This window comes from Tupaia chinensis, unplaced genomic scaffold (assembly GCF_000334495.1).
Source record: "Tupaia chinensis unplaced genomic scaffold, TupChi_1.0 Scaffold000610_1, whole genome shotgun sequence".
In the NCBI taxonomy this organism is placed as follows: Eukaryota; Metazoa; Chordata; class Mammalia; order Scandentia; family Tupaiidae; genus Tupaia; species Tupaia belangeri.
In genome coordinates, this window is record NW_006160129.1 from 1,495,436 (window position 1) to 1,516,567 (window position 21,132).

The 21,132-nt window shown below is 47.1% G+C and overlaps 1 protein-coding gene across 1 annotated transcript in view; it reads left to right on the top strand.

Annotated features, from left to right (window-relative positions):
- The first annotated feature begins 1,362 nt into the window (after positions 1-1,362).
- Positions 1,363-21,132, top strand: part of CPA4 (carboxypeptidase A4) — a 25,900-nt gene continuing 6,130 nt past the window's right edge. Inside the window, exons 1-10 of the mRNA XM_006158847.1 lie at positions 1,363-1,430; positions 6,756-6,837; positions 7,274-7,408; positions 9,182-9,280; positions 11,828-11,929; positions 13,187-13,291; positions 13,963-14,073; positions 16,628-16,718; positions 18,586-18,785; positions 19,851-19,935. Coding sequence (XP_006158909.1) covers positions 1,363-1,430; positions 6,756-6,837; positions 7,274-7,408; positions 9,182-9,280; positions 11,828-11,929; positions 13,187-13,291; positions 13,963-14,073; positions 16,628-16,718; positions 18,586-18,785; positions 19,851-19,935 — 1,078 coding nt within the window. The remainder of the gene's footprint in view (positions 1,431-6,755; positions 6,838-7,273; positions 7,409-9,181; positions 9,281-11,827; positions 11,930-13,186; positions 13,292-13,962; positions 14,074-16,627; positions 16,719-18,585; positions 18,786-19,850; positions 19,936-21,132) is intronic.

The following is a 21,132-nucleotide window of genomic DNA, read 5'->3' on the forward strand; positions in this document are numbered from 1 at the left end:
AATCACCCCCAGAGGGGATGGCCACGCCGCAATCCCTTCTCCTCCATTCTCCTCTCGGGATCTTGGGCATGCACGCACACGCGCCCGGCGTGGGTTTTAAGCCACTGGGTCTGGGACGTGAACCACAGTCGACTACGTGGGAGTCCAGCGACATAGCCATTATGCTAACTGCTGGTTCCCAGGATAATTTTCTTTAATACTCCAAACCATGACTCTTGGTTGTCTCCACTCCCCTTGGGCAGGACCCCAAAGAAATGGAGACGATGGGTCAGGGAAGGCTTGTGGGCATTGGGGCTCCATGGCTAGACCCTGCAGAAGTCAGAAGATCACGAGTGTCATCCATTTGTTCTTCTGTGACTTGGTGGAAAGGACAATTGGACTCAGAGTCTAGCAAATGTAAGAAAATCTTATTATTCTTTTTGTTTTTAGAGAGATTTTTGCTATAGAGCATGTGTGCTTGCCGAAGACAGAGAGACAGAGAGCGACAGAGAGACAGAAAGCAAGAAATCTCCCCACCCCCTACCCACCCAGAGGATAGCCATGCTGCAATCCCTTTTCCATTATCCTCTTGGGATTCTGGGCATGCACACACATGCGCACGGTGAGTTTCAAGACGCCGGGTCTAGGACTCGAACCATGATCAACTACATGGGAGTCCAATGATACAATCATTATATCATCTGCTGGCCCCAGACAATTTTATTATTGATGATACCATTAAGCCTTACCTGTGGATCAGCCCCAAGAAAAACAAATCATGTAGTGAGACTAACACATCCTTCCAGTGCCACTCACCTCATCAGTTTCTAGTTTGTTACCAGAGTCTTAAGAACGAAGCCTCAGATCCATACAAGAGGCCATAAACTGCTCATTCTAACCTGCTCTTCTGCAATTTTCTGACAGGGCTTGCCAAGAGTGTGGTCTCAAGAGCTGGCTTGGAGTTGCACTGGTAGTCTTCACTTTTTTATTCCTTCAGAGGTGACTCTATCCCGGGTTTACACTCTGACCTTTCCTACCAGTATAAATTCCATCCAGCTCTGTGGGACTTTTCTATAGACTCATAACAAAACAAAACCAAAAAACCAAAAAAGCAAAACACCATTTGAATGCCAGAGGATGAGCAATATGGCACCCTTGGCAGACTTTTCCAGCCTGTGGAGCGAGTTCCTGACCTTGTAAATCCAGAGTCTTGGCCTTTATCACTGGAAAGGAATGGCAGAGGCATCGGTCATGGCCACCTATAGTACCGTCAGAGTTGCAAAGGTGCTTGGGAATCATGTTTGCATGTGTGAGGAGTGAGTCTACCTCAGCTCCTTATAAATACAACTTGACTCAGCCACTGTGTGACTGACACCCAGAGACATGAGGTGGATACTGTTCTTTGGGGCCCTGATTGGGTCCAGTATCTGTGGCCGAGAAAAGTTTTTCGGGTAAGTCCTTTTTGCGCTTATTATTATTTGGTAATTTCAGAAGTATGGGAGCCAAAATGGCTGCTTATGCCTCAGTGGTAGGACACTGGGCGAGAAAGCATGGGCTCTTGTCCAGCTTTGTACCAGTGTCATCGGAGGCAAGAAATGTCTTTCTGAGACCCAGTCTCTTCTGTGGAATCAGGACTAGATGGTTTCCACAGTCTCTCCCCAGCTCCCTCATCTCCTGCCAATTCTTTCTCATCCAGCTTTCATGTAAAAGGTCAGTTCCAGCCATCACTTACTTTCTCACTCCTACGTGTTTTGTTACTAAGAATGACCAGAAACTGTTTGTTTCTAATTTCTGCCATGCTTACAGGAAAAGAAAAGCTGGGTCTCAGCTTTTTTGCTTTTACTTGTCTGTTAACGGTGAAGGCTTTGCAGAGCTGGTGTCTTTCATCAGCTTCTGGAATATGGCGATTTAATAGGTCTTGCCTAGTCACAGCTATGAAAACTGACACGCAGGAACACACACACCTGTACACTGTGCACACAGGCAGATGCTCAGCCCGTTCCACACAGAATGCTCTGAGGCTTGCAAAGGAGAGGACATTTAGGAGGTAGGAGAGATGAAAGGGATGCCATGGTGAGCTGCTGGAAGATTGAGTGAGAATAACTCATTACCGCATAATGCTTTGCCATTTGCAGAGAGCTTTCACATACATTATCTTCTGGATCACGAAACAGCTCTGTCAGGCAGGGGTGTTATTTTCCTCAATTTAAACATGAAAAAAAAATCTCAGTCTTAGAAAGGTTAAGGAACCCGCCCAAGGCCACTTAGCTGGTAAGCAGGGGAGCTGGAACTCTGAATGCAAAACCTATACTCTGTTGGTGTAACACAAGTTAATCTCCAAATAAAATCCTCTATCTCTTGGCTTTATCTTTATCTATAGAAGTTTACTCTCTATTATACTATCTGGCTAAAGGGACTTTGGGGTTATTTATTGAGGTAATTACATATATGAGATTGAGTCATTTTTATGGTGATGACTTCTGTTCACACCTGTGTCTCTACTGCCAAATAGCTCCAAGGGGTTAGGTGTAGCAGGTGACCAGGAAGGAGATTTTTTTACAGGCAGCTCAGCAGTAGGTGTGTAATAACCACACTGGCTGCCGTGTGGGCTGACGCATGGAGCTGTCAGGCTCCCACTGCAGCTATTCCTGTGGCTGAACCATCTCTATTTTTCGGGGTACGGACCTGTCTGACAATGTGGTGGGTATCTGCGTGGAGACAGCTGGCCAGGCTGCCCAGAGGGGGCTGTGTGCTTGCGCTGATCGCAGATGGTTTTCACCAGGAGTGCTGCCTTCACTGTCCCAAATCTGTTCTCACCCCACAGCAGGGAACCCAGAAAATATGGTGGAATCCCCCCCGGGGGTCCATGGACAGGTCCCAAATTTCAGCTCAGCCAATGCTTAAAGCAAGGGGAAGCTGGTCTCTAAGCAGCCAAGTGGCCAGGAAGGTAGGACACAGACTGTGATGGAGACGAGGATGATGGTCTCCCCCTGCCACCAAGTCTCCTTTCCTTCCACCAAGCTCACCTACCTCCCTAGTCACTCTTGCTCTGCTGGTGTCCTTTGCCCTGGTGTTCAGTCATCTTAAGGATGGGATGACGGCCAGAGGACCTGGGGGTGTGGGGCAGGCAGGGAACAGGAAGTGGTGGCAGAACTGGTTGTGGCATTAGCTGGCAGGCATCTTAAGAATTCCATGAACCCATCTCTTGGTAGCTGTTCATGGTGGCTGTGATGCCAGATTGGGGATGCAGGTGAGAAAAGCACGAAGAGCTGGCCACACAGCTGTCCATATACTAAGAGGAGAAGGATGGCAGTTCATTTGCAAAGGCGGTTATTGACTGTCCAGACCATGGGGCAGCTGTGCAGATGAGTGAGGGGGAAATCAATTCTTGATGGGTGGCAGCTAGATGTCCCTGGGTACTAAAGAGGGCAAATTAAGAAGAGCAGTAAGAGTCAGTTGTGGTGGCACAGGGGTAATGTGACATTCTGTGATGGTGAGGTCACATGGGAAGGTCTTGGGTTCTTGTCCTGAGGTCTCCTTCTGCCCATGATCTTGGCTGGCTGAGGCTGGGGTGTTATAAGTCTCTGTTGGGGGTACCTATCTCCCTTTCTCTGTCTCTCCATCTCTTGTCATAGAAGAAATACGTAAACTTTAAGAAAAAGAAAAAGGGGGGACCGGCAGTTGGCATAATGGCTATGTCGCTGGACTCCCATGTAGTCGACCACCGTTCAAGTCCCAGACCCAGTGGCTTAAACTTATGCTGGACGCATGTGCATGCGTGCCCAAGATCCCAAGAGGAGAATGGAGAAGGGATTGTGGCGTGGCCATTCAACATGTGAGGTGATTTCTCGCTTTCTGTCTCTCTGTCTCTCTCTTTCTGGCGAGCGTACACGCCCTATAGTAAAAACCTCTCCAAAAAAGAAAAAGAAAAAGAACTGAAAGAGCACCCATGTGGAACAGGAGGGGTGGGCATGGCAACCTGCAGATCCCAACATGGCTTCCTTCCCAGCCAATCTTCTATCTTCAGAAAGAGCACAAGGTCGTTGAATGAGTTTCCAAATAGTGAAAAAGGACATGTTAAACCATCTACACTGTTATGACCTAGCAATTGCATTTTTCAAATAGAGACAAGGACAATGAGGGCAGGAAGAAGACTGCCCTACACATGGCAACCCATGTATGCCCCCTCTGCTTTTGGATACTCATATGCTTATGTTCATAAGTACAGTATTAGACCCTACCACCACTGCCAGTTTTTAGCACCATCTGAAGACTGTACCTAACTTGGTCTCCTCTGAGTAGGAAAACTTCAGTGGTTATATGAGTTGCTCCTACATACAAGTTGGGAGATAAGAGGATTGGGGCAGCAGGCAGAGGAAACAGCATGTGCCAAGCCACCCAAGGGTAAAGTCCATGGTGAGTTTGGGATTTCAGTGAGGTTGGAGTGGAGAGAGTGGTGGAGAGACAGGTGGGGATGAGCTCCATTTCACGCCCAGTACCCTGCTCTGCCTTCTGCTCCCTACAGAAGTTTCCTTAGCCTCTGTAACTTGGCTGATGAGAGCATGATGCACTGGCTATGACTGAGTCACCCGTAGGGCCAGTCAGAGTCACTGTGCTCCACTGTTGTCTACTGTGCCTGGAATATGGAAGTGCTATTGTGAAGTCACCACTTCAGAAAGAGCAAAATGCACATGCCATGTGAACGTTCAAGATAATTTTCATATTGTAAAGAGCTTCCTTTTTTTCTTTTTTAAATTGCCAGTGGGTGTATGCACTCACCAGAGAGAGCGAACAAGAGAGGGAGAGAGAGGAAGTAAGAGGGAGAGAGAAATCACCCCCTAGTGGGGCCTGGTCATGCTTCAATCCTTTTGCCTCCATTTCTCCATCTTGTAAAGGTTTTGAACTTGCCTGCACAGGTGTTCGGTGTATTTCTGAAGCCACTTTTGAACTGCTGTCAGTGATGTGGTATCTGCTCCCTATAACCACTAGGCTGTGGGGTCAGCCCAAGATTTTTCTTTTTCTAAGAGAGATTTTTGCGGGACCAGCAGTTGGCATAATGACTATGTCACTGGACTCCCATGTAGTTGACTGTGGTTTGAGTCCCGGACCCAGTGGCTTAAACTCATGCTGGGTGCTTGTGCATGCGTTCCCAAGGTCCTGAGAGGAGAATGGAGGAGAAGGGATTGCAGCATGGCCATGTCCACCCTGGCGGGTAATTTCTCACTTTCTCTCTCTGTCTCTCTCTGTCTTTCTGGTGAACATACGCACTCTATAGTGAAAACCTCTCCAAAAGAGAGGGGCGGGGGAGATTTTTGCTATAGGTCCTGTGCGCTTGCCAGGAGACAGAGAGACAGAAGGTGAGAACTCATGCCCGGGGGGATGGCCATACTGAAATCCTTTCTCCATTCTCCTCTTGGGATCTTGTGCATACACGTACACGTGCTCAGCTTGAGGTTTAAGTCACCAGGTCCAGGACTTGAACAGTGGTTGACTATGTGGGAGGAGCCCTGGCCAAATGCAGTTAGTCCCTCACTCTAAGACCCTACAGGGACATAGTGGATTGGGTATTGTCTCTTCCTGGCTAGCCACCTGTAGCAAGATACTCCTTGAGGGTAGCCCAGGCCCCTTGGAGGGTCCCCAGAACCTTCCAGAACCAAGCAAAACCCTGAGGGTCTGACCGGATGGAACCAGTTTTCTGATGAGGAGCTACCACGTGAGGCTGCACATTTAGCTCCCTGTGACAGAGCCATTTACTCTGTCAACAGGTCCTTCAGCCCACAGCCCTCTCCAGCAGCTCTTCCCGCATTCACTCGTGTCAAAGGATGACGCATGTGACAGCATGGAGTGCAGATTCATTTGGGCAGTCACCTAGCAACGGCCTAATGGCTCCCCTGGCTCCCTGAGCCGACTGAGCACAAAGGCGGCTTTTCAGGCCAGCCTTCTCCCACCCACACATAGGACTTCAGGGGCCTCAAGCCCCACGGCTGCTGCAGACACTAAATAATGTATAGGAAGCAAGTGTGGGACAAAAAACGAAGGCGCCGAGGCCGGAGAGGGTGCCCTTCTGGGCCCTCTCAGCCCCCGGGGAGGAGTGAATCCCAAGTTCAGCCTCTGCACCCTGGGGCATCTTCAGTTTCCATCGTAATGTGCATTTGTCGAGGGTTCTGGAACTGGAAGGGACTGAGAGAGCTTGCACCCTCTCCCCTCTTTAATAAGGGACAACAGCTTGCCCCACCAGGACTCAGGGTTCATTCTCTTTCCCAGCTCTTCTCAGGGTGAACGTTCCACTGAGTCCCAGTTCTCAGTCCTGACAGTGAAGAAGTGCTTCTTCATGTCTTGAGTTAACTTTGCGTTCCTTCCTGTAAAATATATATGTTTTTCATTATAAAGTAATATGACCACGTTACAGAAAACAGATACAAGGGGGAAAAAAAGTAAGTCATCCATAATCCCACGACCCGAACATAAGCACTGTCAGCGTTTGGTATATTTCCGTTGTCTGTTTTTCTTCCAATGCATCTGCTTTTTCCATACTTGTAATCATGGCATACATACAATTTTGTGTCCTGCTCTTTCACTTAATATTTCCCTTCAAGTTATACTATAAGCGCTTTTTCATATTTGCCACATAGTCTTATTTTTAATGGCTATACATTATAACCAGACTAGACCGTTTCCTCTCATTTGGCCAGTGCGTCTGGGATAGGAGGCTTGGGTTTCATTTGCCAGCTGAAAGCTCACCATTATCTTTTGCTTTTTTTCCCCCCCTTCTTCAGGGACCAAGTTTTTAGGATTAATGTCAGGAATGGAGACGAAGTCAGCAAACTGAGGCAGCTTGTGAATTCGGACAGCTTCAAGGTACCTGGTTCTTGGTCTTAGGTATCTTCTAACTTCGTGGGAAGACTCTGGCACTGCTGGCATTTTTATTTTTATTACTGAAAATGTTCTGTGTGTGGTCCTGGGTTGTTCATCCTCCATTATATAGTCAAGAGAGTCGACAGAGGAGAAGCAGCTGTAGATCCCAGCAAAGCTGTCTTGGGAGCTGGGAAGCCTGAGTAGTGGGCTCCATTTTTCTAGGTGCCATTGACTTATTACTTCCTGGACTTGATCAGGTACTGCTTGGTGGGCAAACCTGACCAAATAAAATTGTAAAATGGGCAAAGTGTGCCTTTGGGCAGAACCCAATCCCTTGGGGGAATCACCCTGTCTTTTGGCAGTGGTTCTAGAAGAATGAGCTCATTGTGTCTTTTACCTGAACTGTCCTTTGACCTACTTTAATTACTGTTCCCTTTAGCTCAATGTCTGGAAATCTCCCACCACCTTCAACCGGCCTGTGGATGTCCTGGTTCCATCTGTTAGTCTGCTGCCAGTCAAGGCTTTCCTGACATCTCATGGCTTAGAATACTCAGTGACAATTGAAGATATACAGGTGAGCATGCCATGACCCTTCATTGGTCTTGAACAGGACCAAGCAGCCCGTCCAGTGTGGATCTGAGAGATTGTCAAGTTCTGGTCTTATGCTTTTCCATTTCACAGATGAAAAAAATTGAGGCAGATGGAAGTAAAGGGCAATGCCATGTTAGAGGAACAACGTGTTGAAGTAGGAAGAGAACATACAGAGCTAACCATTCTGCTAACTATGAGTGCTGTGTCTTTGAACTATCCATTAGCCTCTCAATCCTCCATTTCTTCATCAGTAAAATGGTAGTATTGCTACTATAGTGAGAAGGCTCAGTGATTAAATGTATGGGGACCAGCAGTTGGTGTAATGGCTATGTCGCTGGACTCCCACATAGTCAACCACGCTTTGAGTCCTGGACCCGTGGCTTAAATTCACGCTGGGTGCATGTGCGTATGTGCCCAAGATCCCGAAAGGAAAATGGAGAAGAAGGGATTGCAGCATGGCTGTCCCCCTGGAGGATGATTTCTCACTTTCTGCCTCTCTGTCTTTCTGGGGAATGCATGCGCCCTATAGCAAAAATCTCTCCAAAAATAAATAAATTAAAAAAAATGTATGTGAGCTGTCTTAACATGCTTGGTAGATCTCAGATGTCCCATTGAGTATTAGGTTTTCTTATTTGAAGTCCGAAGGCAAGAGTAGAGTTGGGAAGGCCATGTTGGAGACCAGTCATAAGGAGTACCCTTTGAGAAAGGGGAAATGTCACCAACAGTCCCCAGCAGAAGAAACATCCCCATCCAGTCACACAACCTGTATCTGAACAGCAGGACAGTGTCTGGCTCATGTTCTCTCCTTCACCGAGATGGGTTATGGACTAATTGGTGATTTGGCCTGGGAATTTCTTGATGGCGTGAGCAGCTGTGAGCTTATTAATCATCCTCACATGTCACAGACATCTGCCAGGAACCTTCAAAGTATGAGTGGTTATAAGAATGTCTTTGTTTCCGAATGGTTTCCCAAGCTGTGTATTTCAGAGACACTGGATACCAGATGCACGTTGATGTCTAGAGAATTCGTAGTACAGAATAACCAAAGCGCACATATGTTGCTTCCAGGGAGTAAGAGGATTTTGAATGGGGTGATGTAAATTTGGTACCAAGAAGTAAAATTTTACAAAATCTGACTCCCTTTTGTTATTTAAAAAATTTTTTTAAGGAGAGGTTTTGGCTAGAGGGCATGTGTGCTCGCTGGAGAGACAGTGAGAGACAGAGCAAGAAAGTGAGAAATCACCCCCAGGGCGCATAGCCATGCTGTAATCCCTTCTCCTCCATTTTCCTCTTGGGATTTGGGGCACGCATGCACACATGCCCTGTGTGAGGTTTAAGCCGCCAGGTCCTGGATGTGAACCATGGTTGGCCACATGGGAGTCCAGTGCCTTAACCATTATATGCTGGCCCCTGGACCACCTTTTAAGCATTGACACTGGTGCTATCAGTATAATGAGGGTGCCACCATCTTGGCCAGCCCACGTACCAAGATATGGTACAAACCTCTGTCTCCATTGGATCACATTTCATTCTGTTGCTGTGTCTGTTTTTTTTTTTTTTTTTTAAACTTTAACTTTTTTTTTTTTTTTTAAAATTTGACCAGAGAGGGACAGAGCGAGAGCGAGAGCGAGAGTGAGAGAGAGAGCGAGAGAGAGAGAGTGAGAAAGCAAGCTGCTAGGTCCAGGACTTGAACTACAGTAGTCCAACACCCTTAACCACCATGCTATCTGCAGACCCACTGTGTCTGTTTTTTTAGGCCCTTCTAGATAATGAAGATGAAGAAATGCAACACAATGAAGGGCAAGAACGGAGCAGTAATAACTTCAACTATGGCGCCTACCATTCTCTGGAGGCTGTAAGTGTTTCTGGGGCAGGTTAAGGTTCTTTGAATTTTGTCCCACCTCTCCTTACTTCCAAAAGGTTTTGGAATGTGCATACTTTAAGTCCTTTCTAATTCTTGGGCTTTTTAACTCCCATCAGCACCTAAGAGCACAGGGAAATACAGACTCCACATTTTCCTCCACACACATCCTTCTTAAGACACCCCTTAAAGAAAACTATGAAATAATTGCAGTCATTTCCAGGCCTTGTAATTCAACCTTCTTCTGCCCCACCATAATCCCTCTATGTTATTCATCCTGAATAAAATGTTACTTATTTCAGGCAAGTAGACAAGTGGTTATTTCCAAGGTTAACCAAACATTTCCACTCATTTATCATGACTACTTATAATGTGTATTTGTTCTATAATGCATTTTGGTGCTGTGTTTAGTTAGAAACCACTTTATATAGATGACTGACTTTCAAGGTAAGCCAAACCTTCAAATGAAAAACTTGGAGCAGAATAATGTCACGTGATATTGGAACCTGAGAAATCGAGAGGGATATGGAATGGAACCGTGTTATGCCGTGCACAGTACGGTTCTCTCATGCTCTCTCCAGCACCCTCTAAATTAATCTGCAAACTTTCTACTAGCTTAGGAAGACACACCAAATCTAAATAGGTATTCTCCCTCATCTATGTCAACACCTGCTGCTCTTGATACACCAGCGTGGCATTCTTCCAGGCTTTTTGTGAGGGGTACACTGAATTTTGAGATGCTTTTCTTTTACATGAAGGATTATTTTGAAGGTTGACCGACTGTTTCCATTTCTTTCCCCTGATTCCTGATTGTTGGAAGCGTTGTTTATTGTGTGTAATTCCAACCCCATGGCCCCTTGATCCCTCTTCTGACCGGTGACATACATCTGCAAAACAGCTGGATAAAGTTAAGAGTTCATTCTCGGGCCATGGATGAAAACAGAGCTCAGGGCCCACTCAGGGATCAAACCCATGAAGCTAGTCTCATTAACATGGAGCCCTCCTCCCTGAGCTAATCAGTTGCAAATGTCATCCAAGACTCCAGTGGGGCCAGTCCCTCACCTGCTAGCTGCTGGAGCCTCACTTTCTCACCCTTCTGTTTCTGGTTTCCATGATGTTAGGTGCATGCCCTTTGCAATCTGCTTCACAGATCTCCCTTTGCTTCTAGAAGGCCTTTTGCCATGGATTGTATGCCATCTGCCTTCTAGCTTGATCACATTTAGTTCTTTCATGAAACAGCTCTCAGGGTGAGCCGTGGCCTGTGGGTTACAGGACCCGATCCCACATGGCGCTGACCACACAGTTTGTGTCCTGGACCTGGCAATGTGTATGTCCCAAACCCCAACATGATGGAAAAATGGAGAAGGAATTTCAGTATAACCGTTCCCCAGGGGGCTAATTTCTCCTCTCCACTTGTCCCTCTGTCTCTCTCTGGCAAGTGCACACAATCACTGGCAAAACAAAAACAAAGAAACAGTTCTTAAATGCTCCTATCTTTTGACCCCTCGGGCTTTCTTAGCTCTCTGCTGGGGATACCACGGTGGTCTCTACCAGGGCTTCTGGCTCCTGACGCTGTGTGCATGTTGTAGTGGTGAATCTGGACCCTCCGCCTGTGCACAGCGTGGTGTTCTGTCATCCCCTGGGTGGGGCTCATGGCAGACATCCTACTTTCCTGCACTCTTGAGGGTCAGTTGGTTGAGCTTCCAGGCCCTCTCTGGGGCAGAATTTCCAGTTCCCAGCTCTCGAGTTCCAGCTCCTTGGCCCCTGCTGGGTCCTTTGCGCTTCTGTTCCCGTTCCTGATTTGCTCTGATCCCTCCACACCTGAGATGGCTACACGAGTGTGACTCCATCTCCTGCCCTCCACCCTGGTAGTTCCCCCTTCTCGAACTTATAGTTTGTCCTTTTTCATTTTTAAACTCCCCCCATGTGGGAAAAAAAAAACTGCTGCACCCCTACCTGGCTTGCCTTTTCCTTCTTTCCTCCTTCCTTCACATTTATTTCTTCCATGAGACACACACACACATACACACACATGCACACACACACGTACAGTGGTGGACTACAATTTCATGGATAAATAGAATGTGTTATTCTCTGAATAACGAATGTTATTCTCTGGAATACTGTTGAAAATAACTCTTGAGGCAGTGCCATGTAATAAGCACTCTTTGCCAATAATATGGTCACCCCAAGGTTAGGGGCTCAGAAACAATCATTAAGCACACTAAGATAAAGGTCACCAAGACCTGAACTTTTTTTCTTTTTTTTTTTTAAGGTTTTTTGCCATAGGGTGCGTGCACTTACCAGAGAAAGTGAGAAATCACCCCAAGGGGGAATAACCACACTGCAGTCCCTTCTCCTCCATCCCCGTCTTGGGATTTTGGGCATGCATGTGCATTGGCATGTTTTTTCAGGCCACCAGATCCAGGACTCGAGCCTCAGAGTCAGCCATGTACGATTCAGCACCTTACCCGTCATGCCGCCTGCTGGCCTCTGAAAAAAATTTTCAAACACTATCGGATTCACCTTTTCACACTCCAGATCTACCATGAGATGGACAGTATTGCTGCAGACTTCCCTGACCTGGCAAGCAGGGTGAAGATTGGGCATTCGTTTGAAAACCGGACGATGTATGTCCTGAAGGTGAGACCCCAGGCCCTTTGATGGACCCTAACTGGACTCAGGCTCCTGTGTCCAGGACTCAGCCTCGGGACTTCTAAAGGAGATAGTTGTTTGGTCTCCTTGACTCCTGACTTCCGGGAGGGGAGCGAGGATGGCAGACAGCCTACCCTACTTTTGTCTAATATGGGCGAGTTCGAAGGAGCACATCCTTGTTCAGGTTTTGACTGAAGAAAAGGATCAGAGAGGAGGTGGTGAGTATTCCAGAAAGCTCTCAGATGGGCAACAGCCCTGCTTTCATTCCCACCTTCCATAAATGCCGAGACAGGTAGGGCTAGGCCTATGCATTTATTCTGCTTTTAGGGGTACTTAAGTAGGAAGAACCCTGGGGTGGGGGGGTGTTGTTAGGATGGATGTGATTTTAAGCCCAGTTCTGATCCTTGGCTGCACAGAGCCTGCCTTCCAGATCTTCCTAACAGATTCAGGTCTATATTGGCAAAGGAGATGGAGAGCAGTGACAACGAAGTAAACGACATAAACCATCCTGCCAAACAAGGAAAAAAGAAGTGGGGGGTAGAAACCATGAAACCACGAACAACCACGGACTGTGCTGAGAGTTTTCCAAACCCTTAGCTTCATATAAGCCCCCAAGAACCCAGATTTATAGCAACGGGCACATTACCAATGAGAGGGGAGACCTGCTGCTGAGCTGGATGCTCTAACATAATTACATTTAGATTATTTGCCAATCTGATAGAGACCCCATCTTCATTAGTGCCAAGCTCTGACCCAAGGGGTCCAACACTATGGCAAAGGCAGGAGCCAGAATTCATTACTGCCATTTACAAAGAGCTGTAGCAAACCCTCCCTCTCCCTCATTTAAAACCGAATTCATTTATCGCATCAACTGGAACAGCCTGGTTCGTGCACCCTTGTGTCTCTGTTGGGGCATCATTTGAGGTCTTTCAAGAGACATAATATTATCTCTAATCACACCGGCATTATAAGCCACAATAACAATTGTTTCCCCTTCCCATTTGCTCCGAGTACTGCAGAGTTTCAGGCTGCCCGGAGCTGCCCGGAGCTGCAGCTTGGCCCCGCAGCCAACCAATTAAGCTCCCCGGTCACGGATAAGCCCGATAAATAGATGGTGCCCTCAGGATCATTTGGTCTTTGAATTATCTTAAATGAATTAAATGAATAGGAGCAAGCTGGGGAGAGAAGAGGTGAATAGGGAGGCAGGCAAGCGGGTCATTTTCTGGCCTCTTTTCCTTTCTGCAGTTCAGCACCGGAGGAGGCAAGCAGCGGCCGGCCATTTGGCTGAATGCAGGCATCCATTCCCGCGAGTGGATCTCTCAGGCCACCGCCATCTGGACTGCGAGGAAGGTCATGTCGCCTGGTATTAGCCCAGACTTCTGGCAGGCCTGGGGTGCCCCTGCAGTGTCCCATGTGCTGGGCCCCAAGGGACGAGGTGGGAAGGTGCTCTGCACTAGAGAAGCAAATGGTTAGAGCCCCTTGGTCTGCCCATGGTGGCTAAATGCCAAAGGGTGTTTATGGAGGTGAGCAAGCTAACGAGTAGCAGAGGTGGGTCCGAGGCTGCGCCACAGTCTGCCTGCAGAGCAAAACTCAGGTGAACTTGGCCCTCAGTTCCTTCCGGGCCCCAGGCCGCCCTGGGACTTGCTGTCTCCATCTACCTCTGGAAAATGTGTTTTAAGCCAGCGCTGGGAGGAGAGACGTGGCGAATGTGGAGAATACATCTTCCCTACCTCTTCCCTGGGGGCTCCAAGTCCTAAATATAGTTATGTGGCTCCCCTATTCCGAAAGGAATAAAGAGGGTACCCCAGGACTTGATGTTGTCATGGAGCCATAGAGCCACGTGTTTCCAGCCTTTGAATTACTAAGAGGCTTTGCCGATTGCCTGTGAGGGTGGCAGGGAGGCTTCAGAGGGTGGATGCTCCGGTTCCAGGTGTGTGCTGGCCAGCTCGGAGAGATTCGGGACTTGGACCGAGTCACCCAGCCTGCCATGGTAGAGTTGATGTGCTCCTTTCTCTGCTTAGATTGTAACTGATTACCAGAAGGATCCAGCCCTCACGTCCATCTTGCAGAAAATGGATATTTTCTTGTTGCCTGTGGCTAACCCTGATGGATATGTGTACACACAAACGCACGTGAGTAGTCCCGAATGGGTTGCACTTGGAGTTAAGGCTTGTTTATTGACCTCCTGGTTTTGCCAATAACCGCCTGGCATTGGCAAGATATTCCTCAAATGTGCATGTTATGAGCTTCCTCGGGATTTTATTTTCTAGTTATTCTCAGAGCTGAGGATCACCAGGGAATGTTTTTTTCGTAGAAAGAATATTCTAATGACCTTCTTATGGGTTCTTGGACAATCATAGTTTTAGCAATCTTTGTTTTATTTCTTTCTCTCTCGCACATTCTTTTCCTGCTGTATTTTAAAGCAAATCCCAGATAGCATGTTATTTCACCCAAAACTACTTTAGTCTTCATCTCTAGCTGATAACAAAGAAACAAAAAACCGAAATAAACCCAAACCAAAACACAACCACTACACTACACCACTAGCACCTTTAAAAAATTAATGTATGTTCTACTGGACCAGCAGTTAGTGTAATGGCTATGTTGCTGGACTCCCATGTAGTTGACTGCGGTTCATGTCCCGGACATGGTGGCTTAAAACTCATGCCGGATGCGTGTGCGTGCGTGCCCAAGATCCCAAGAGGAGAATGGAGGAGAAGGGATTGCGGCGTGGCCATTCCCCCTGGGGGGTGATTTCTCGCTTTCTGTCTCTCTGTCTCTCTCTGTCTGGCGAGCGCACGCGCCCTATGGCAAAAACCTCTACAAAAAAAAAAATTAACATATGTTTTTAAAATATTCTAACATCCCCTTGTCCTAAAAAAATGTCTTTGAACAGTCAGTGTGCTCAGGTCAGGCTCCAGCAAGTTCTGTATGCTGCTGCACGTGGTTGCTGCATCTCTGCAGTCTCTGCTCTTCTGCAATAGCACCCATCTCCCTTTTAAAAAGATGATTCATTTAAAGGCAGAACCAAGTGATTTGTCCTATGAGATGTCTCACATTCTAAATCTGGGTAGTGGCTTTTCTTCTCTCTCTCTTTTTTAGTTTGCTATAGTGCATTTGTACTCCCCAGAGAAGGGGGCTGGGGGGAAAAAGAGAGAAAGTGAGAAAGCACCTCACTGGAGGGTATGGCCACACTGCAATCCCTTCTCCATGCTCCCCTCAGCATTTTGGGCATGCGTGTGTATGCACCCAGTGTGGTTTTTCTCCCTTCCTTCCTTCCTTCCTTCCTTCCTTCCTTCCTTCCTTCCTTCCTTCCTTCCTCCCTCCCTCCCTCTCTCCCTCCCTCTCTCCCTTTCTCTCTCTCTCTCTCTCAGTTTTTGCCACAGTGCACATGTGCTCAGACAGAGAGAGGGAAAGTGAGAAATCACCCCTCAGGGTGCAGTCACTTCTCCATTCCCCTCTCAGAATTTTGGGCACACATGTACAGGTGCCAGGTGTGATTTTCAAGTTGCCAGGTCCATGACTTGAATTGCAGTTGACCTTGTGGGATCCAGAGCCTTAACGAATGGGCCAAATGGGCATCACATGATTCAAAGACCACCAGGACAACAGGAAATGCACAATACCCATTTTATTCTCAGCTAAAAAATCCATCTGAATCCAATGAAGCTCTAGCACTGACACCCTCATAATACAGGGGCTAGGGAACAAATGAAATCGCATGGCATGGCCCAGCTGCAATACCACAGGCAGGAGGAATACTGCTGTGTAATGCTCAATGCAACACATGTGAGAAGGTTCCAAAGTTTGAGGCCTGAGTCTGCCTCAACACATCCCTGCCCAAGGAAGTACCCATAATCCTGGCTACCTGCAGGGCTGGAGGGAGGCTTGTGGCATGTGAATCCTGTTGAGGATGCCTCTCTCTCTCTTAATAAATAAATATGCTTTTAAAAAAGTAATAAAAAATAAATCGCATAACAAAGAACTCATTACCTGAGCCAACAGATGGTATGGAGGTTAAGACAGCTGGATCCCACATGACCAACTGTACAATTCGAATCCTGGACATGATGGCAAAAAACACACTGGGGGGTGGCGGGGAACCAGCAGATGACCAGTAATGATTATATCACTGGAGTCCCAGGTAGTTGACTAAGGTTCAGGTCCTGGCCCTGGCTGCTTAGAACACACTGGGTGTGTGTGCGTGCATACCCAAAATCCTGAGAGGAGAAGAGAGGACAAGGAATTGTGGCATGGCCATCCCCTCGGGGGATGATTTCTCACCTTCTGTCTCTGTCTGTGTGTGTCTCTGGCAAGCGCATGCACCCTGTAGCGAAAAAAAACCCCCAAAAAAAAAAAAAAAAAAAAAAAAAGAAATAGAGAGAAGAAGAAAAGAAAGAGAAAGAAAAGCACACTGGGCTGGGGCCAGCAGGTGACATGTTCTGCACGTGTAGTTCTCATCAGGGCATTTTTAGGAGTCCCTTTCTTAGAGCCAGAAGGGCAAATCCTCTCGTTGGAGATGAGCGGAGTCACTTGGTCAGTGACGACCAGAAGGCTTCTAGGTAGAACCACGGCAGCCGGCCTGTCCATCCTGCTCATTTCCTTCTCAGGCCCCAAGACAACCTTTGCCTCTTCGGCACCCTGACCTGCCTCTGAATCTTTGTTCTTACTTGGTGGCTTTTTCAGAACCGGTTGTGGAGGAAGACACGGTCTCTAAATCCTGGAAGCCGCTGCTTTGGCACAGATCCGAATAGAAATTGGGATGCTAATTTTGCAGGTAGGTGGAGATGGCAGTTTTAAAATCTTATAAACACTGGCTGAGCTTGATCCCCCTGCTCTGAGCTGGCAGGGAGGGCACCATTTTCCACTCTGTGTCCATGACTGAGTCATGGAGGGATGTAAGCACATCCCTGACACTTCCTAGGTCTTTTTTTTTTTTTCTTTTATCTTTTTTTAAATACAAGCCATGGACTTGAACCATGGTCGGCCATGTGGGAGTGTCCAGTGCTTTAACCACCACACCACCTGCTGGCCCTGACACTTCCTAGGTCTTGGTGCTGTTTTTATTTGCCAAAGGGTGGGTGAGCACAGAGACGGACAGAAAGAGAAAGAGAGAATATGAGAAAGCATCTCCCCATCGGAAATAGACCCCAGGGAGCTCTATTATGATGGAATGCAGAGAGCAGTATTTCTAGATATCTGTCAAATAATGAAGTGATTTTAGCCACAACAATAGATTATTTTTGGCAGCACATGACCATTAAGATCTCAGTCAAGAGAGTAAGTTGACCCCAAAATAAATGGAGTAACTTTCATTATTTATTGGTATTCATATTTATTATCTAGAGTACTTATCATTTTTTTTAAACTGTTTATTACGCCAGCAGGTGCGGAGTAGTTAACAGTCAAAATCTCCCGCCTCACGATCTTTTATGGGAGTATTGGGGAAGGGGAGGTCTCAGGGTGAGGACTGGGCTCAGATCCCACCCTACACAGCGTCAAAGGGAGGAGTCAGAGAAGCAGAAGTCTAATCTATTCAAGGTACCAATCTATTCAGAGTACTAATCTATTTAAGGTACTAATCTATTCAGAGTACTAATCTATTTAAGGTACTAATCTATTCAAGGTACTAATCCACGCAAGGTTTTCAGGTTACCCTGTAACTTCAGGGAGGGGCAATAAATTTGTCCGAGGGCAGAAACCCTTGACAGCTTTCAGCCCTGAGTTATTAGTCATAGAAATTTAATAGTTCATAATGGAGGTGCTCCTCCAAGATGGAGTCTCGCCTGCTTCATTCCCCACTTCTCTCTTACGAGATCAAATCATAGATTCCTCAATTTCAACTAGAGGGCAGGTAAGAAGTTTCACCTAATTTAAAGTCCACTTTGAACTGATTTGGGCTGATTTCATGGTCTCCAGTTGCTGGGAACAGTTGCTCAGGGCAGCAGTGTCCGGTAGGACATGATATGCAGCCATGAGGTTCGGTCACTTACAGGGAGATCATACTACAGCACTCTATTAGCTTTTCTGTGCTCGGGATTAGTCCATATGATAAGTACCTTGGAGGCAAAGGAACGTGGCAGTGAGCTCACAGAGGATAATATCTATTTGCTTAGGCAGAGCAAACTTCCACTTTTGCAGCAACCCTCAGGCCCGGGCTGACCGGTTCCAGTCCACCCACTTAGCCCGCACATTCAACGCGCGCTTACTTGCCTCCCAGCCTGGGGAGGAGAAAGGGCCGCCTGGAAACCGGCACTTCGCCAGGGGAAAGGAGCAGCTTGGGGCTGGGAGCCAGGCCAGGGCCGAAGGGCACAGAGACACGCCTCATGCCCTCTGCGGGTGCCCCCGAGTACTTAATAAATTACAACTTATTCTCAAGTATGATAGAAATTATTTTTGACAAAACCATTGGTACAATACAAGGTCATCTCTGCCCCATTAAAGGAGTCCTTGCAATCTTTGTTCTCAGCCGTAGCAGATCCAACACTCCAACCCTCCCGCTGGAAACCAGCACATACCATGAACTAGGTCCCTGGGGGCATCTAGCTGTGGTCTGCCATTGTCAAGACCTTCAGCCCCCTCCTTGGGCATTTCTGTTTTCTTGACCTATGGGTTAATGTTTCTGCATGGGCTGTCTTTAACAGGAGAGGGAACCAGCAACAACCCTTGCTCCGAAATATACCACGGACCCCACGCCAATTCAGAAGTGGAGGTAAAATCAGTGGTTGATTTCATTCAAGAGCACGGGCATTTCAAAGGCTTCATTGACCTGCACAGCTACTCTCAGCTGCTGATGTATCCCTATGCGTACACAGTCAAGAAGGCCCCAGATGCCGCCGAGCTGGTGAGTGATGTGCTGCTGCCCAGGGTCAGCTTGAGCCTCAGGCACTGCCAAGGTAGTGGTTCTACAGCTTTATAGGGAAAGTCCAGAAACCTGGACATATGTCATAAAGGGCCCAGTCTTCTCTCCTGCCGTTTGGGATGTGCCATCAGACCTACTAGGGACAAGAAGACGATGTTTCTTATTTCTCTGTCTGCTTTGAGTTCCAAGAACAACACTTGACTCCTGTCCTTCCTTCTCATTTGTTTTTCTGACTGAAATGTATCATGGACCCACAGCTTGCCCAGGACTGTGGGTGGTGCTGTGGTACACAAGGGCACGGTGCATCTCACGCTGGTTAAGGAGGAGGTTAAGGCGGGTGTAGACCCCAGTACAGACATGCTCTATGTCAAGTCCAATGGCTCACCCTAGAATATGGGCAAGCAGCTAAGGGTGAACTGGTGAGTTTGGGGTGACTATAGACTCTTTGCTGTCTCTGTATCTTTCTGCTTGGGTGCAACCCCCTGCTCAGGGCCACAGCTAGCCCCACTTAGGCTCATGGAGGTATGGACTAGGTGTTCCAGGCAGGGCTCACTCATACATGGTGGCCCATTTCCACCTCTTCTCTAGAATATCCAGTTCTTCAAGGGTTTTCTCTTGAACATGCTTGGCCTTTCCTCATGACCATGACAGGAATGTCCCCTCCCTTAGGATAGGTGAGATGAAAGTGCCCTTGCCAGATTCCTGAAGTGTTGGTGAGCAGCTCCCCAGACCTTTGGAGCACTTGGATGGACTCTTCCAAGTGGTGTGCATAACACACATGCTCGAGACTGTTCATCAGGTCCCTCTGGCTCCCGTCTCTACTTCCTACCCCAAACTGGAAGGAAAGCCCTGGGTTGTGTTGGGAGAAGGAGCTGGAGGATGCTTGCTTTATCCTAGGTTTGTGGTCAGGCCTTGGCTCTGGTAGCATGGGAAAGAAGAAAGGAAAAATTGGGGAGGGGGCTGAGAACTTTGCAAATCATCCCAGTGTAGAATAGCTGAGGATGATTGAGATCCACTCATTCTCACTTGCTGATGCCTCTTTCCCAGGATGAGGTGGCGAGGCGTGCGGCCAAAGCCCTGGCTTCCCTGTCAGGCACCAAGTACCAAGTGGGTCCCACCTGTACCACTGTCTGTAAGTGCTCTCTCTATTTACTATCTAGAAAACACTTTGAGAGGAAATGTGAAGTGAAGTGGGAGGTGAGTTGAGCTGCATAAAGCAGTGAGCATGATGCTGGTGTTCGTGCTGCTAACTGCAGCAACAATCCATTAATTGCTGTTTTCCAGTAGTCTTTGTACTTAGTAATAAGCTGAATTTATGTCAACCCCATGTGACAATAGCTGTTGCTATTTTCATCTTCCTCAGTGTTGCCACCATCAGGCTATTTATCATGTGTTCATGATGAGTGAAGTCCAGTCAGTGGGATAGAATCTGCATTCCTTATTTTGCATTAAAGATCCTGACATAGTTTACAAAAAATTACTCAATCACTCCACCCTTGAAGGAAACCACCATGAATGAACAAGCATTGGAGCCTAGTAACCTAGTAAGTTTGGTTGCAGGGAGTCCTCCCAACAATGGTTAATGCCCAGCCCCCCTAAAACCTACCAAGTCCCCAAATCTGAACGTGGTCTTGAGGCTCATGACCTGCAACCTCGTTTAAAAAAATGTATATGCATTTGATAGAAAGTGGACAGATATGGAAGATTTATTGCTAAGTGAACTCCTTGCTATGGCTATGAAAGAGAGACATTGTATGTCTCCAGTTAACATACAATGACTGTCAGTACTCTATGGTAGAGATTGAAAGATTGAAGGGCATAAAAGCATTGAAAATAGTTATGGACACTGGAGACAGTGTGGAAAGAGGGGGAAAGAGGGTAGAAAAGGGAAGGTAATTAGGGAGAAAAATAGAGAAGACAATTGTGGGACACAGAAATGGCTTATTACCTGTTGCTCATATGTGTAGTATTCTCAATTGGACTGGTCTAAGGTATATTTCATGTTGGGTAAATTCCCTCTACAAGCTAAATGATGTATAGCAATCGAATGTGTAAAATAATAATAATTCAAAAAAAAAAGTTTATTTCTTGAGAGAAAGATACAGTACCCCCAGCAGGGCCCCACCATCTACCCCCAGTGTCAACCAGCTCTTGGTCAAGGGCACATGCATGCCCAGCAAACTCTGGGAGGTCTCAGTATGCAAACCTGGAACCTTCCCATGTGGGTTAGCCTCACTGAGTGACATTTTGTACTGTTGCCTCTCTGTCTCAACTCCTCATAACTGCATTCTGAGGAAATATTTTTGTTTTGGTTTCTCATTAAATTATT